Source organism: Vulpes vulpes, chromosome 4 (genome assembly GCF_048418805.1).
Source record: "Vulpes vulpes isolate BD-2025 chromosome 4, VulVul3, whole genome shotgun sequence".
Taxonomy (NCBI): Eukaryota; Metazoa; Chordata; class Mammalia; order Carnivora; family Canidae; genus Vulpes; species Vulpes vulpes.
In genome coordinates, this window is record NC_132783.1 from 83523502 (window position 1) to 83541627 (window position 18126).

The 18126-nt window shown below is 35.6% G+C and overlaps 1 protein-coding gene across 45 annotated transcripts in view; it reads right to left on the reverse strand.

Annotated features, from left to right (window-relative positions):
• CFAP70 (cilia and flagella associated protein 70) overlaps window positions 1-18126 on the reverse strand; it is a 96311-nt gene that overhangs the window by 43954 nt on the left and 34231 nt on the right. For all 45 annotated transcript variants that reach the window (XM_072755020.1, XM_072755005.1, XM_072755027.1 and 42 more), the window contains 5 exons: window positions 15652-15746; window positions 11311-11410; window positions 9174-9308; window positions 1564-1734; window positions 1299-1379 (listed from right to left, as the gene is read on the reverse strand). In XM_072755020.1, the coding sequence (XP_072611121.1) occupies window positions 1299-1379; window positions 1564-1734; window positions 9174-9308; window positions 11311-11410; window positions 15652-15746 (582 nt within the window). The remainder of the gene's footprint in view (window positions 1-1298; window positions 1380-1563; window positions 1735-9173; window positions 9309-11310; window positions 11411-15651; window positions 15747-18126) is intronic.

Genomic DNA, 18126 nt, shown 5'->3' on the forward strand with positions numbered 1-18126 from the left:
TTCAGCACATTTCTTGGAAATGTTATAAGTAAATGCTGTTCTTTCTGCCATCAAATCTTTGAAGACCTGAAGAAATATTCACATAATGTTCTGATATTCCCACTCACAGCATCCACATCATTATCTACCAACTGCAACCTGATGGACATTTCCAGAATCTTGCCAGTATCCTAAATATAACGTCCCAAATTGAACTTATCATTTCCCTTATATTGACCTCTCTTTTGACATTTCTCTTAATAATTTTTTCATCCTTCTAGAATGTAAGGCTTGAAACTTGAGTTATCTTTAGCTTTTCTTCCTCAGCACCCTCAAACTTCCCAATTCTAGATCTTGTCTTTTCAAGTTTCTGAGTTTCTTTACTACAGCCTCTTTCCTAAATCAAACTGGCATCAACATTCATCTGTACTATGATAAAAACCTATAAACTGATATTTGAAGCCTCTACCCCAAATTCATTCTCTTGTTCATTCTCTCTCTCTCCCTCTCATCCTTGCAATAGTTCTGCCCTTAAATACAGATAAGATTTTATTTTACATGACATAAAAAATTTTAATGTGAGTCTCCAGGAAGAGGCTCAAGAGTTCCTCATCACCTATATAGTGAAACCCAAACTTTATACCAAGCCTTTCAAAGTCTTTCTATAACTCAGTGCAGCCTCTCTGCCTCCTTTCTCACTTCCTTCCAGAATCTCTCCCTTCTTTTCATTTCTTTGTGCTGTATACTAATTTAATTGACATACTCCAAATTCTGCTATCTTCTTTGTGCCCTGACTCAAGCTATTTCCTGGCCCTGAAATGCCAATCCTGTCATCTTCCTCTGGCAGTGTTCTCTTCATCTTTCACTACTTAGCACATATGCCACCTCTTCCATGAAGCCTTCTGAGACTGCTCCATCCTAAGAGACATTAATCTGTCTTCTCTGAGACCTTGCAGCCCTTTTATTTGTACCTCTATTACAGCATTCATTAAAATTCTGTATTATGGTTAGTTATGTACCAATCTGTTTCACCCACCAGACTGTTGAGTGTCCTGAGTACAGATGAATGAATGCTTCAGATCATGCATTTTTGCATCCCTCCTAGTACATAATATAGAATTAATAAAAGCCATAAACTCATAATGTTAGGAAGGACCTTAAAGTTAATTTGGTACTACCTGCCCATTTTAGAGAGTCTTAACAAGACAAAGAAACTTATCCAAAGTCATAAACTAGTCATGGCAAATATGGGATGGTAATTAAGATAAGAGTTTTTCACAATACCATACTTAATTTTCCAACTCTTTATGCATAATTACCTGTCCTTCTGGATTGTGGCTTAGAGGGGGTTCAACTTCCAAAGGAGTATCTGAGCTTTGAGATTTTATACTGGGTGGTTGCTGAAAGAAAATGAACACACCTCAAAAACTGAACTCTTACATGATCTTCACAACGTCAGGAATAATGATCATTATATTGCAAGAAAATGCAAACTAAACTGATGCAATTTACCATGTAATAAATCAGTATAAGCCTCTGGAATGTAACAAAATTAGCAAAATCATCACCTTCTCAACAACCTACCATATCTCCAGGCCTAGGCTTTCCTTCTATATCCTTTTCTTTAACTGTTTTATCTTCTTTCACATTCTTGGAAACAGCAGGTTTAGACAATGGAGAATTAATTCCTCCTATTTTATTATTCTGAACCAAATTATGGCCAGTATCCCGGAACAAGCTAAATGAACATTTGGTCTGAAAGGAAACAAACAAACAAAAATGCAATGAATCACAGACAAATGAGACAAATTTGAAAGACCTCTGTTTTAATTTTTCTCACTTAGTTTTCTAGATAATCTCAACATTGTAGAGTCAGAGGGAGATGCAAAAATGAAAAACTTTATTGACTGCCATTCGGGTGAGCAGGTAAAACCATCATAGAAAGTTAGTTGCCTATCCGATTATTTAAATTATTATGAAGAGATCTTTGTTTCATAACTCTTATTCCCAGAAAGCTCTTAATCTTTGATACATAATTTCAGATTAACTTCAAGTGGTAGAATTTATTTCTGTATAAGAAATATTATCCAGGGGATTCCTGGCTCAGTGGTTGAGTGTCTGCCTTTGGCTCAGGGCGTGATCCCAGAATCCTGGAATCGAGTCCCACACTGAGCTCCCTGTGGGGAGCCTGTTTCTCCCTCTGCCCCTCTCTCTGTGTCTCTCATGAATAAATAAATAAAATCTAAAAAAAGAAAAGAAAAGAAAAAGAAAAAATCTAGGGGGAAATCAAAGAAAGAAAGAAAGAAAGAAATATTATCCGGGACACCTGGGTGGCTCAGCAGTTAAGCACCTGCCTTTGGCTCAGGGCATGATCCTGCCGTCACAGATGGAGTCCCACATCGAGCTCCCTTCAAGGAGCCTGCTCCTCCCTATGTCTCTGCCTTTCTCTCTGTGTTTCTCATGAATAAATAAATAAAATCTTAAAAATATACATATTATCTAATTACTAGTTGGCCTATCAACTCTAATTGGAAAAATAGGGCAAGTTTAAAGTTCAAACTAAAAACTTTGTATCAGGATCCCTGGGTGGCGCCTGCCTTTGGCCCAGGGCATTATCCTGGGGTCCTGGGATCGAGTCCCACATCAGGTTCCCTCCATGAAGCCTGCTTCTCCCTCTGCCTATGTGTCTCTCTGTCTCTCATATATGGACAAATAAAATCTTTAAAAAAAAATAAAAACTTTGTATGGTAAAATTCAAACTTTAGGTAAATGACTGGAAAAGAATCTCATAACAACTTTTTAATTAAACAACATGGATGAAATCTAAATATAATTTATGCTGAGTGGAAGAAGCCAGACCAAAAACTAAAGAGAGGAAGAGTGGTCAGAGGTATGAGAAGACACAAGAAAACTTTGCAGTGAGGTAATGGATATTTATATATATCTTGATTATGGTGATAGTTTCACTGATATACTATAAATACTCACATATATGTCTTTGTGTAAATGCAGGTTTTCAGTTCTCTTGGGTAAGTTCCTAAAAATGATTCTCTGGATTGTATGCTATGTTAGTGTTTCACATAGATTTTATATATAGCTTTTCTACCAAGTATTGAGATCAGAATATTGAAAATTCTAAATGTTACTGTCAGATTACCTATTTCTCCTTTCAGTTCTGTTGGATTTGGCTTCAAGTACCATGAGGTTCTGTTGTTGTATACATACAATGTATACATACCATGAGGTGTGTATACATTTATAATTTATGTATTTATTATATATAATACTTTATTTTTTATTTTTAAAATATTTTATTTATTCATTCATGAGAGACACAGAGAGAGGCAGAGACATAGGCAGAGAGAGAAGCAGGCTCCATGCAGGGAGCTTGATGTGGGACTCAATCTCAGGACTCCAGGATCACACTGAAGGCAGACGCTTAACTGCTGAGCCACCCAGGTGTCCCTATATATAATACTTCATAAAGTCTATCTTCCTGATTAGCTGACCCTTTAATCATTATGACATGCCGCTCTATGTTCTTAGTACTCCCTTGAAGTCTATTTTGTTGGATATAAATATATAAATATATAAATATATCCACTCAGTTATGTTACATTTTCCATTTGCATAGCATATCCTTTCCATCCTTTTACTACAATTTATGTGTATCTGAATCTTAGTCTGTCTGTTTTTAGACAGCATATTATTGAATCTTGATTTTTTTTTTAAATTTTTTATTTATTTATGATAGTCACAGAGAGAGAGAGAGAGAGGCAGAGACACAGGCGGAGGGAGAAGCAGGCTCCATGCACCGGGAGCCTGATGTGGGATTCGATCCCGGGTCTCCAGGATCGCGCCCTGGGCCAAAGGCAGGCGCCAAACCGCTGCGCCACCCAGGGATCCCCGAATCTTGATTTTTTTTTAAATCCAGTCTTATCTCTATCCTTTCATTAGGTTGTTTAATGCTGCTTACACATAAAGTTATTGTTGAAGTATTTACATGTATGTTTACCATTTTGCTATTTGTTTTCTATATATCTTGTCTTTTTTGTTCCTCTGGTACTCCTTTTTTTAAAGATTTTATTTATTTATTCATGAGACACACAACACACACACACACACACACAGAGGCAGGGACATAGGCAGAGGGAGAAGTAGGCTCCATGCAGGGAGCCGATATGGGACTTGATCCTGGGTCTCCAGGATCACACTCTGGGCTGAAGGCGGTGCTAAACCTCTGAGCCACCTGGGCTGCCCTGTTCTTCCTTTAAATGCCTCCTTTAATGTTAAATATTTGTGATGCTCCCATTTAATTCCTCTGTGTGTGTATTTATTTATTTAGTTAGTTAGTTATTTAGTTATACATATGTATTTGTATATAGTAATATGTATATACACATACACACACACAATTTCTTAGCCATCCTAACTAATTAAGATCTATATCACATTGATACTAATTTAATTCTGAAATAATGTAAAAACTTTATGAACCATGGTTCCGTACTATCCTCCCTCCTTTATGCTACCATTATCGTATAAATTATATATAATAAATATATATAAATATATATAATAAATATATATCATATAAATTATATATAAATTATATATAAATCTATATATGTTATAAACCCAACAAGATAATGCTTTATATAATGTCTTTCAAAGAAATTGACAGTAAAAATGAAAAAACATATTTCTAAAGTCTTTTATATTAACTTAAATTTAACCATTCCTAGTGTTTTTTGTTTCTTCTGGTGGATTCATGTTAGCAATTGGTGCCATATCATTTCAAGCTGAAGAATTTCCTTTTGTGTTTCTTGCAAGACAAGTTTGTTAGTAAAAAATTCTTTCAATATTTGTTTATCCTGGGATATCTTTATTTTGCCTTCATTTGTGATTCCTAGAGTTTTCATTTAGCACTTTGAATATGTTATTCCACTGCCTTCTGGATTCCACTGTTTCAGAAGAAAATCAGCTGTTAACTACATTGGTGCTCCCATATAACCAATGAGGTTTTTTTTTTCCTATTGAATTCATGATTTTTTCTTTGTCTTTAAACAGTTCACTGTAATGTGTATATTGTAGATCTTTGTATGGGATTCTCTGAACTTCTTAGATATGTAGATTAATGTATTCATCAAACATGGGACATTTCCAGACATTATTTCTTCATGTGTCATTTCTGCCTCTTACTCTCTTCTCTCTTGGGACTCTAATTACAGTTATTATGTTGGTTGCTCTCCACAAGATCTCCGTTTCAACCAACATCACTGGGCATGGGTCCTTCACCACTGTCCCAAATTGTGTCTCTTCTATGGCAGCAAAATTGCCAGTCCTCAGAGCCTTTCCTGTCCTAGAAAAATTGTGATACTGATTAAGCCAAAGGAGTGGAGTAGGGAAGAGCTTAGGGAAGTTTTAGGAGCAGCCCCAAACAAGAATGCCTTAAACTCCATAGTTTTTCATTCATTAATACTTTTTAGTTTGTTTATGCCTTTGATCAATTTCCAGAGTGCTAAAACGATTTTTTTGTCAAATTTTCCAGCTTAATAGTTGCTTTTGTGGGGAGGCGGTAGGAAATTTGACAACCTCCTCACTCAGACATAGCCAGAAAGATTTCCTAATATTTTCTATACATTTAAAAATTATGATTATATATATTTTAAAAGTTGTGATCATATTGAATATAATTTTATATCCCGAGTTTTCATTCAATAGACTATCACATGCATCATCTCATGTTTTTAAAACTTTCATAAGGATAAGTTTTAATATATGCACAATATTCTTAGTTGACCATATCGTTGAGGGCCCATTTCTGGATTCTCTATTCTGTTCCATTGATCTATGTGTCTGTCTTTGTGCCAGTACCACACTGTCTTGATGATCACAGCTTTGTAGTACAACCTGAAATCTGGCATTGTGATGCCCCCAGCTCTGGTTTTCTTTTTTAATATTCCCCTATTTGTGGTCTTTTCTTAATCCTCACACCAGCAATTGCACTGCTGGGGATTTATCCCAAAGATACAGATGCAGTGAAATGCCAGAATACCTGAACCCCAATGTTTATAGCAGCAATGTCCACAATAGCCAAACTGTGGAAGGAGCCTTGGTGTCCATCGAAAGACGAATGGATAAAGAAGCTGTGGTATATGTATACAATGGAATATTACTCAGCCATTAGAAATGACAAATACCCACCATTTGCTTCAACGTGGATGGAACTGGAGGGTATTATGCTGAGTGAAGTAAGTCAATTGGAGAAAGACAAACATTATATGATCTTCATTCATTTGGGGGAATATAAAAAATAGTGAAAGGGAATAAAGGGGAAAGGAGAGAGGGTGACAAAACATGAGAGATTCCTAACTCTGAGAAATGAATGGGGGGTGGTGGAAAGGGAGGTGGGCAGGGGGTTGGGGTGACTGGGTGACGGGCACTGAGAGGGGCACTTGATGGGATGATCACTGGGAGATAATGTTATATGTTGGCAAATTGAACTCCAATAAAAAATAATTTAAAAAATGATACACTGGTTCCCTTAGATTCCTAAGAATATCTTCATGTAGTAAAATTTGGATACAATTCTACTTATTCCCTTAAAATAGATTCCTAAAAGTATGAATACTATGAGAAAAGATTTAAGTATTCTAAGCTTCTTAAAACATAATGATAAAAAAATTTTTTGCAGTTTGTACTAATTTACTCTTCTAGCAAAGATTGAGAGTTGTTTTACCACATCTTTGCCACTAATGAGCATTATTATCATATATATATTTTTTAAGATTTTTATTTATTTATTCATAAGAGACACAGAGAAAAAGGCAGAGACAGAAAGAGGGAAAAGCAGGCTCCTCGCAGGGAGCCTGATGCGGTACTTAATCTCAAACCCCAAGATCCCGCCCTGAGCGGAAGGCAGATGCTCAATCGCTGAGCCACTCAGGTGTCCTGAGCATTATGATATTTTAAAGAATTGTCTAATTCTACAGATAAAATGATATTTTATTATCATTTTAATTTGTAATTCCTTGATTATAGATAAGGCCAAATGTTTCTTCTTATATTTATTAGCCACTGGCATTTCTTCTTTTGTGAATTGCTGTTTCATGTACTTTGCCCTTTAAAAAAAATGGTGTGTTATTCTTATCAGTTTGATAAAGTGCTTTATATATATTTTTTAAAGACTTATTTATTTATTTATTCAGAGAGAGCGAAAGAGAGGCAGAGACACAGGCACAGAGAGAAGCAGGCTCCATGCAGGGAGCCCAACGTGGGACTCCATCCAGGGTCTCCAGAATCACACCCCGGGCTGCAGGCGGCGCTAAACCGCTGAGCCACCGGGGCTGCCCAGTGCTTTATATTTTAGGAATAATAGCCATCATTCGGATATGTATTCAAATATTCCCCCCAGTTTTTCGGTTACATTGTAATTGTCTTTATGATGGTTTCTTCTACATATAGAAGGTATTCATTTTTTGGTAATCTAAATCTTTTGTATCTTTCACTGCTTTCAAGCCTAGGAAGTCCAGGCTTGAATTAATATCTTTTAATTAATAGCCACATATACTTTTATATTCTTCACATTTAACTAAACTATTAAACTATTAAACAAAACTAAACTATTAAACTAAACTTTATATTCTTCACATTTAACGATTCTTCACATTTTAATTAACTCATTTGGAATTTATTTTGATCTATGTTATATAGATCAAACATCTTGGCATTCTTTTTTTCCATTTAACTATTTACAAAGCATTAACAGTTATCTTTTTTAATGGATGCATATTGTATCATTTTTATTTATTTTTTTAATTTTTTTAATTTTATTTTATTATTTATTTATGATAGTCATACAGAGAGAGAGAGAGAGAGGCAGAGACACAGGCAGAGGGAGAAGCAGGCTCCATGCACCGGGAGCCTGACGTGGGATTCGATCCCAGGTCTCCAGGATCGCGCCCTGGGCCAAAGGCAGGCGCCAAACCGCTGCGCCACCCAGGGATCCCTCATTTTTATTTATAGTAATTTACTAATCCTTTCTCTATTATTAGACATTTAAACTCATTTTTAGTTTTTACTATTATAGATCCCAAAAAGTTTTGACGAATATAAAGTTTTTGATCTTATTAAATTATTTCCTTAAGATACATCCCTCTAAGTATGAATTCTGATTAAAGGATACTTATATAAAAATAATTTACAAAAAAAAATAATTTACTACTCAGTTGGTTTGCAAATAGATAGGTCTTTCATGACTCTATTATTGAAAAATTGCTGTCCTAATGCTGATGAAACAGTAATATGTTTTTGTTATTATTGTTGTGTTTTACAAAGACTCGCTTTCTCCTAAGAAACAACATGATAAAACTAATTTTTTATTTGGGCAAAAAATATATACATATATATATTCTCTCTATATATATACACATATAGATAAAAAGATAAATGATTTTAACGTTTTAACACCTGAAAATGGAAAGAACCATATTGTAGCTCATTAATCAGTTCATGGATTTATGTTTTTGCATGCTTAATGCAATAGACTTCTTTCATTATCTTAAAGATTATCTTACTTTATTGAGTAAAATTAAAATATAATAAACTGCATATTTAAAGTACACAATTTGATTAATTTTGACCCATGTTTACACATGTGAAACCATCACCATAATCAAGATAACCAAAATTTCCCTTGTCCCTAATACTTTCCTCATATTCTTTTATCATCCATCCTTCCTTCTATTCCTGTTTCCAAGCAACCACTGGTCTGTATTATGTCACTACAGACTATTTTCCTAGAATTCTATTTAAATGGAATCATACATTATGTACTGTTTTTTATCTGGCTTTTTTCATTTAGCATAATGCATTTGAGATTCATCCATGTTGCATGTATCAATAGTTCTTTCCTTATAACTGAGTAGTATTTCGTTTTATATATATACAGCAAAATTTGTTTTTCTGTTCACCTGTTGATGGGGATTTAGATTGTTCTAGTTTTCACCTTTTATTATCCTAAAGTTTTTAAGTATTCAATGACTGAATAACTGTAAGGTGCTCTATTTAAATACTAGTATACCAGCTGGTTCCAAACTTCAATTGCAATGATATATATGCTAAAGATGTAAGTAAACACATATATAAAAGGATAAATAGGATAATACCCTCTATATAGTTTTTTTTCTTACCTTTTCATAGACTGTACTGTCTAGGTAAGGGTAAACATGAAAAGCTCCCCGAATCCTCTTCACACCCGGATACAGCAATGGGACCATATTAACATAAGCCACACCATGAAATGAAAGCTGACTTTCATCATCAGCCTAAAGGATGATAAAACCAGAGGAATAAAAGGAATAAAACCAGAGATCTATTAGTGCTATAGAGCAATGCAGCATAAGATATGGAGCACTGACTTAGTTATCCAAAGACCTGGCTTTAGGAACTAGCTAATGCTACTTAACTATTGGCTTTAGGTCAGTTACATAGATATTTTGGATCTACATTCTTTTATGTTAAAAATGGGTTTAATAATATTATGATCACTGAAATAATGCATATAAACAGTGTTAATAAATAGTAAAGGCAGTAGTTAAATCAATACATACTCAAATTGACAATATATATTCAACTGAAAAGTCAATTTCACCATGTTGCCTCTTAAGAAAAAGTGAAGGTTTGTAAAATAATTTAAAAAAATAAGAGAATCAGGGATCCCTGGGTGGCGCAGCGGTTTGGCGCCTGCCTTTGGCCCAGGGCGCGATCCTGGAGACCCGGGATCGAATCCCACGTCAGGCTCCCGGTGCATGGAGCCTGCTTCTCCCTCTGCCTGTGTCTCTGCCTCTCTCTCTCTCTCTCTCTCTCTGTATGACTATCATAAATAAAAATTTAAAAAAAAAATAAGAGAATCAGAAGCTGTGATTCTGATTTTTATCAATGAAAGAGACCTTACAAATCACTCAGACCACTGATGACAGACTTTAATTTATGCCTAAATTCTAATAAATTGGTGGATTTGTTTCAGAGTATTTGATTGAGAAAGATTCTGTATCCTTATCTGAGTTCAGAAAGAAAAAACATTTTTTTAAAAAATTTATTTATTCAGAGAGAGAGAGAGACTGAGAGGCAGAGACACAGGCAGAGGGAGAAGCGGGCTCCATGCAGGGAGCCTGACGCGGCACTCGATCCTGGGTCTCCAGGATCAGACCCCGGGCTGCAGGTGGCGCTAAACCGCTGCGCCACCAGGGGTGCCCAGAAAAAACATTTTGATTAATCAGTAATATCTGCCATGGATGAGAAGAATGAATGATATATCCCACCATGTATTTGCCATCTCTAATTTCACCTAAACTCCCATTACAAAGATGAATACTTGTTAATTAATGTAACCATTTTTATGGCTATATGGTTTGCCATAGAAAATTTTAGCAGGGAAAAAATCAATTTAGCAAAAGAAAACACATTTAATCCCCACAGGATTAAAAGTAATCTCTTTTATTACATGTATTATAATAATTAGAAATTAGATTAAAAAGTCCTATGTTCATGTAGTAACATTATGTTATTAAGGAAATTTAGCCAATGTATATTACATATTACAAAGGGAGAAGTGGTTACTAGCATTAGTATTTTCATTATGCAAAAAACACTATTTTGAAAATTAATAAAGTAATTTAGGTACTTGTTAAGGATCTGCTGTATAGCATGAGTCATGCTAGGTACTGTGGAGGATACAAAGCAGTCAATCACTGGATTCCTACCCTTGGCGAGTTTCTGAACAAGCAAAAAGACCAGACATGTACAAATAAAACCAGAGAAAACATGTTCTAGGCTCACAAAGCTAGATCTTTTCAGAATAATGTACATCAATGAATTCTATTACTCTAATTATCAGGCTAAAACATTTTAAGTAGGATGTCTAAAAGAAATTCAGGAGGATGTATTAGGTTGAACCATGTTGCCAATATGTAACTACTGTGACCTATAAAAATGGCTGTTTTATGTGTTTTTATCAATGGTAAAACCATAACAAAGAAGTAAAAGGAAATAGGATGTCTAGGAATAAAGTCTAAACAAGTTTTAGTGGACAATGGGGAGCTAGGGTAACCAGTCATCCTGATTTGCCAGAGACAGGAGAGTTTCCTGGGACAGGAGATTTTCAGTGCTAAAACCAGGAAACTACTTGGCAAATCGGGTTAAGCTGGTCACCGTAGAGAGCAGCTACATCATTTCACACAGTCCTTTGGTATCATTTTAGAAACAGAACAAAAGGTTGGGTCTGACAAGACATTTCTTATATAAATATTTTTAAGCAAACAAATTAACCTTATCAAATTTTGCAGCTTTCCCTTTGGGTGCAATAGTCAGAGGAACTCTTGTGATCTCTACAGGCCAAAATCGACAGTCAGCAATTCGCTTCTGAAAACTGCAAATAAAAAATCAGCCCATTAGCATCATATGCAAAAATGAGGTAGTGTAATTTAAAGGTAAGTATTCCTTGTCTTTAGAAAGTATGTGGAATATAAGAAATAGTTAAAGGGACCATAGGAAAGGGGGAAACTAGTGGGGAAAAATTAGAGAGGAAGACAAACCATGAGAGACTCCTAACTCTAGGAAACAAAGGTGGAGAAGGATAAGTGGGTGGGTGGATGGTAACTGGGTGACAGGCATTAAGGAGGGCACATGATGTGATAAGCACTGGTGTTATACTACATGTTGGCAAATTGAATTTAACTTAAAAAAAATTAATGGAGATGCACCTGGATGATACACTTGGTTAAGCAACACTCTTGGTTTCAGCTCAGGTCCTGATTTTGGCCTTGTAGGACTGAGCCCCATGGGACTGAGACCTCCTTGGGGCTCAAGCCTCAGCATGGAGCCTACTTGGGAGACTATCTCTTCTACCTCTCCCTTTGCCCTTCCCGTCTACCCCACCCCCACCACCATGCTTTCTCTCCCTTTTTGTCTCAAAATGAATAAATACATCTTTAAAAAAGTAAAGGAATACACACACATATATATAAGCATTTTTATTATAAATAGGTTTTTTAAACCTTCCCCAATCTAAAAATTCAAAAAATAATTCTACTACACTGCTAGCAGAGGCAGACTATACATTTTTTAGAGCAATTCAACAAATGAATCAAAAACCTTAAAATGGTCACAATTTTTGACCCAGAAATTCCACTTCCAGTGATTTATTCTAAAGAAATAATCAGACAAGTATGTAAATAGTATAAGAGGTATTTATTTCTCCTGTGGAAAAAAAAAGTAGGACTTACAGTGTTAGCTCTGACATGTAAAGAGCTTAGAAGTTGTTGCTCCTGTCCTCAGAACAACAATAAAAAAGTCAAACTGAAAAACCAATGACCTTTCTTAATCCATCTAAGAAGTAAGTTCATGGGGCAGCCCGGGTGGCTCAGCGGTTTAGCACTGCCTTCAGCCCAGGGCCTGATCCTGGAGACCCGGGATCAAGTCCCACATCAGGTTCCCCACATGGAGCCTGCTTCTCCCTCTGCCTGTGTCTCTGCCTCTCTCTCCTCTCTGTGTATTCTCATGAATAAATAAATAAAATCTTAAAAAAAAAAAAGAAGTACGTTCATGGGGCATATTCACCACCCTGAAACTTGGAGAGACAGACCAGTATTGAGAATCACAGTTGAGACCTTTTTACAAGTAGGAAAAAGCAATGGAGCCAGGAACTGGTAAAAACATTTTAATGGTAATTTTGACAAATTGCTGGAGGCTGGATTAGCCAGAGCTAGACTCCTGGAAGCCTAGTCTTAGGGAATTCCCATACTTTTTTGGTTTTAAATCAAGGAGCCCCATCAAATGTTCATGGTGAAGATATGGGAAAAATCCTCTTAGGCAGGAAGAAGGAAAAGCAACCATTTTGAAATATGCCTGGAGTGTTATCCATAACAAATGCCTACTTTTTAAAAAGATTTTATTTATTTATTCATGAGACACACAGAGAGAAAGAGAGGCAGAGACACAGGCAGAGGGAGAAGCAGGCTCATGCAGGGAACCCGACGCAGGACTCCATCCCAGGTCTCCAGGATCAAGCCCTGGGCTGAAGGCAGTGTTAAACCATTGAGCCACCCAGTCTGCCCCCAAATGCCTACTCTTTAAGGGAAACTACTTTACCAGAGCCTTATTTGACCCAGGGGAAGGGCAATTAGACAACCCCAGCTCTGTCTAGCCTTCCTGTCTCACATAAGAAGAAGCAAAAAAAACGCTGTTAAACACTTCTGAAGTTCACAGCCCAGGGAGTCAAACCATTACAATACTTTAACCACAGAATTATAAAACACTTCCCCTTTCCAACACTTTCCCACCACATCAGCAGGGTTCTGGTATAGTAACAATGGATTAGAACTGAGAGGCTGCAAAACACAGACCCTAACTAAGAAAAATTCTTAGGCAAACCAAATACAACAGGGGAGGAGCAAAAAAGGAAACTGAAGCCTCTAGCACCTACAGTTACAGCAAACATTAAACACAGTCCAGCTCCTAGCCAGATTGATAGAAAACTTCACACTAAAAACCTAATTACCTCACTTCTTATTACCCAATACATAATGTCCAGCTTTCAATAAAAAATTACAAGGAATACTAAAAGGCTATAAAAAAGACAAGAGACACAACATAAGAACTAGACTCAGATACAACATATATTTTGAAATGATCACATAGGGAATTTAAAATAACTATGATTAATACACTAAGAACTCTAATGGAAAAAGCAGAAACATGCAAATAATATAATAGAGAGATGGAAATATAAGCAGAGAGATGGAAACCCTAAGAAAGAATAAAAAAGAAGTGCTAGAAATTTTAAAAACTGTAACAAAAATGAATTCATTTGATGGACTTAGTAGATTGAGCATGCATGAGTAAAGAATCAGTTAGTTTGAAGATATGTCAATAAAAACTTCCCAAACTGGGATGCCTGAGTGGCTCAGCGGTTGAGCATCTGCCTTTGGCTTGGGGCATGATCCCGGAGTTCTGAGACGGAGTCCTGCATCAGGCTTCCTGCAGGGAACTTGCTTCTCCCTCTGCCTGTGTCTCTGCCTCTCTCTGTGTGTCTCTCATGAATGAATAAATAAAAACTTCCCAAACTAAAATGGAAAGGAAAAAAATGAAAAATCGTAACGTTATATCCAAAACTGTGGAATAATTACAAAAGGTATAACAGGAATAGCAGAAAGAAGAAATGAAAAGGAATAAAAGAAATACATGAAGTCATGACTGAGAGAATTTTACTAAATAACAGACCCCATACCACAGATATAGGAAACTCAGAGAACACTAAGCATCATACAGCCAAAAAGAAAAAAAAAAAACTAGGTATATCATACTCAAACTGTAAAAAATCAAAGAGAAAGAGAAAATCTTTAAAGAAGACGGGGGGACGACTCACCTTACCTATAGAGGAACAAAGATAAAAATTACATTGGATTTCTCTTCAGAAACTATACAAGTGAGAAAATAATGGAGTGAAATCAATTCAAAGTTTTGAAAAAAAACAAGCCACCGACCTAGAATTCTGTATTCAGGGAATCATCCTTCAAAAGTGAAGGAGAAATAAAGATTTTCTCAGTCAAACAAAAGTGAAGAGAATTTGTAGCCAGGAAAACTGCCATGCAAAAAATGCTAAAAGTTTTCAGAGAAAAAGAAAATCCTATAAGGTCAGAAACTTGGATCTTCATTTAAAAAAGAAGAGAATCAGAGAATAAAATTAAGCGAAAATAAATTTTCAAATTTTTCTTATTTTTAACTGGTCAAATAGATCAAAATAATAATAGCAATAATGTATACTTAACAAAATATCAGCAAGTCAATCCCAACAATGTATACTTATATTATACACCACAGTCATGTGGGGAACCAGAGGTACATAGAAATTTTCTGAAATGTCTATGCAATTTTTCTATAATTTTAACACAGTTTTTGAAAATAGTCTATGAATTGAAAAAAATATTAGAATTGCTCATTCAAATTATACATATATTGATAATCTTCTATTTCCCATCCTCTCCCTAAGCACTAGGTTACTGTAACAGACTGGTAGTTACCCACACAATATCAAGTGCCCTGCTCTTCTTTAGTATCAAACTCCTGATTTAGTCTGAGTAACAATGTGTCTAATAAAAATATAATTCCTAGCCTCTTTTGCATCTAGAGATGGCCACTGAGATATAAACTGAGGTTGCAGAAGGCTCAACCTATGGGCTCTAGGAAGGCTCTATAAGGGGGCTAAAACACCCAGCAGGTGTCCTTCTTTAATCCATACACACTGCCCCCTTTTCCAACTTTCTGTGAGGAATGTGAATGTGCAAGATAGAACTCCAACAGCCATCTTAGACCATGAGACAACCTTGTGGATGGAAGGTACATGCTAAAGAAGATACAGCAAAAAGAAAGATGGAGCCTAGATACCTGATAACACTGTGAAGGTACCATATATACTAGCTCTGGACTTGTTTTATATGAAAAGGAATCAGAACCCACCTTAGTTAAGCCACAATCACTAAAAACTTCTGTTATTAGAACTTGTGGTGGAAAAGATTCTCAGATCACTTTAACTCAAATACAGATAAAATTAACAAAAGTAACATTTCTTCCCGCCTACACTCTTTGGTGGTTAGACATTCCTCTTCCTACCTGACCACTGCAGGAGGATCAAGGTAGCAGCGACTTTCCAAGTCCCAAATAATCCTTTTCTTTATGCACTCTGCTTGGTTCCTAAATTCCCTGTCCTGTAAAATAATAAGACTTTTGTTTCATCGGTGTGCCATGGCTTCATTCTGCTCAATCTGTGAGGCATTCTTTTAATGGATTTTATCACAACACTTTTATTACTACTACTATTACTACTATAAATATGACTACTACTATAACTACTACCACATCTTAAATTTTAGGGTACTTTACTATTAATAAAGTACATAATATAAATTCTTTATATTCTCAAAACAATCCAGTACTAAAGTTCCAAATATCATTCATATAACCTCAGTCATCCAGTTCTCAACCTTAGATGCATATTAGAATTGTCTGGGAGCTTTTTAAAAAATCACTACCTGGACAGTGATATTTTGAAAGTAAATTCTTATGTAATTGATCTCAGTTAGGGCTTGGCCATTGTTATTGTATTAAAAGCTTTCCAGGTGATTCAAATGAACAACCAGGGTTGAGAACTAAAGATCTGGACTAAAAAACAATGGATTATTATTCAGCCACCATAAAGAATGAAATCTTGCCAGCAATGATATGGACAGAGCTAGAGAGTATTATGCTAAGTGAAATAAGTCAGTCAGAGAAAGCAAATACCATAAATCCATAGCAAATACCATAAATACCAAAAAATCACTCATATGTGGAATTTAAGAAGCAAATCAGATGAACATAGGGGAAAAGAAAAAAGGAGATGGAGCAAACCATAAGGGACTCTTAACTATAGAGAACAAACTGAAGGTTGCTGAAAAGGAGGTAGGCAGAGAATGGGCTAGATGGGTGATGGGTATAAAGGAGGGCTCTTGTGATGAGCACTGAATATTGTATGTGAGTGATGAAACACTAAATTCTACTCCTGAAACAATATCACACTGTATGTTAACTAACTAGAATTTAAGTAAAAACTTGAAATGGAAAAAAAAGAAATAAAGCAAATTGTAACATAAAATCTCAATATGTAAAATAAAATATCTGATCTAAATAAAAATATAAATCAAAGAGCAGTATGAATTTTCACTAATCACAATGATGAGAAGATACTATACAATGTTTTTCAAATATTGCCAGACTTATTTCAACTATTTAAAATAATTAGATACTTAAAATAATTCAACCATCCTCACTTTACAAATTATTTTATTGAATGTTTCCATTAATGATTATTAACTCGTTCAAGTAACATTTGCATGTATGCTTTGCAGTATTTTCTCTGCTTTTAACAAGTTTAGAATATACAAAGAAAGAATTAAGAAAGAATGAGGGAAGGAAAGAAGGAAGTAGGAAAGAGAAGGCAAGAGGGAGAAAGGAATAAAAAAGAAAAGAATACTTTCAACAACCTAAACATCCACCAAAAGGAGACTTGTCAAGTGAATTTAAGTGTGTCCACAGGAAGTGTAAAGAAAGAAAGAAAAATAAGAATGTTCTTTAGGCAGCAGTGTGGAAAAATCACCAAGATACTAAAAAGCAAGTTGCAAAAACAGTGAGTATGCCACCATTTCAGTAAGAACAAAAACAAAAACAACCAATAGGAAAGGAATACATGTATGTACATATGTGTGTATATATAAAGCAAAACTAACATTTTCCCCTGCTTTCAATATCATGAAGCACTTTATATACTCCGTTAAAAAACAAACTTAAAAAAAAAAAAAAAAGGATCCCTGGGTGGCGCAGTGGTTTGGCGCCTGCCTTTGGCCCAGGGCGCGATCCTGGAGACCCAGGATCGAATCCCACTTCGGGCTCCCGGTGCATGGAGCCTGTTTCTCCCTCTGCCTATGTCTCTGCCCCTCTCTCTCTCTCTCTCTGTGTGACTATCATAAATAAATAAAAAAATTAAAAAAAATAAACAAATAAACACTTTATACCCTGAGATAAAACAAAAACCTGTCTTCCTGACAGGTTCCAGTTCTGAAAAATAACAAGATTTTGAATACTTTCTATGAATCTAGATTTCCTAAAGAAAAACAACTTTATTCTTGTCTTTTACTATGTTGACTTATGTGAGTCAGCCTTTCTGAAATGTTACTCTGTTGCACTCTTTACAAGGGAACTTCACTCTTCCAAATGTTTTTGCTTGTGAGTCTTCCTTTTTTCTTTTGAGTATATATATTTGCTTTTATGTACATGACCTATGACCATATAACTACCTACTCAAAAATAAATGAATCTGGGGTGCCTTTGTGGCTCAGTTGGTTAAGCATCTGCCTTCAGCTCAGATTATGACCCCAGAGTCCTGGGATCCAGCTTCAGGTAGGGCTCCCTGCTCAGGGGGGAGTCTGCTTGTCCCTCTCCCTCTGTAACTCCCCCCTTCCACCACTCATGCTCCTCTCCCTCAAATAAATATAATCTTAGAAAAAAATTTAAAAATGAATAAATTTAAAATAAAATAAAGAGCAAATTTGA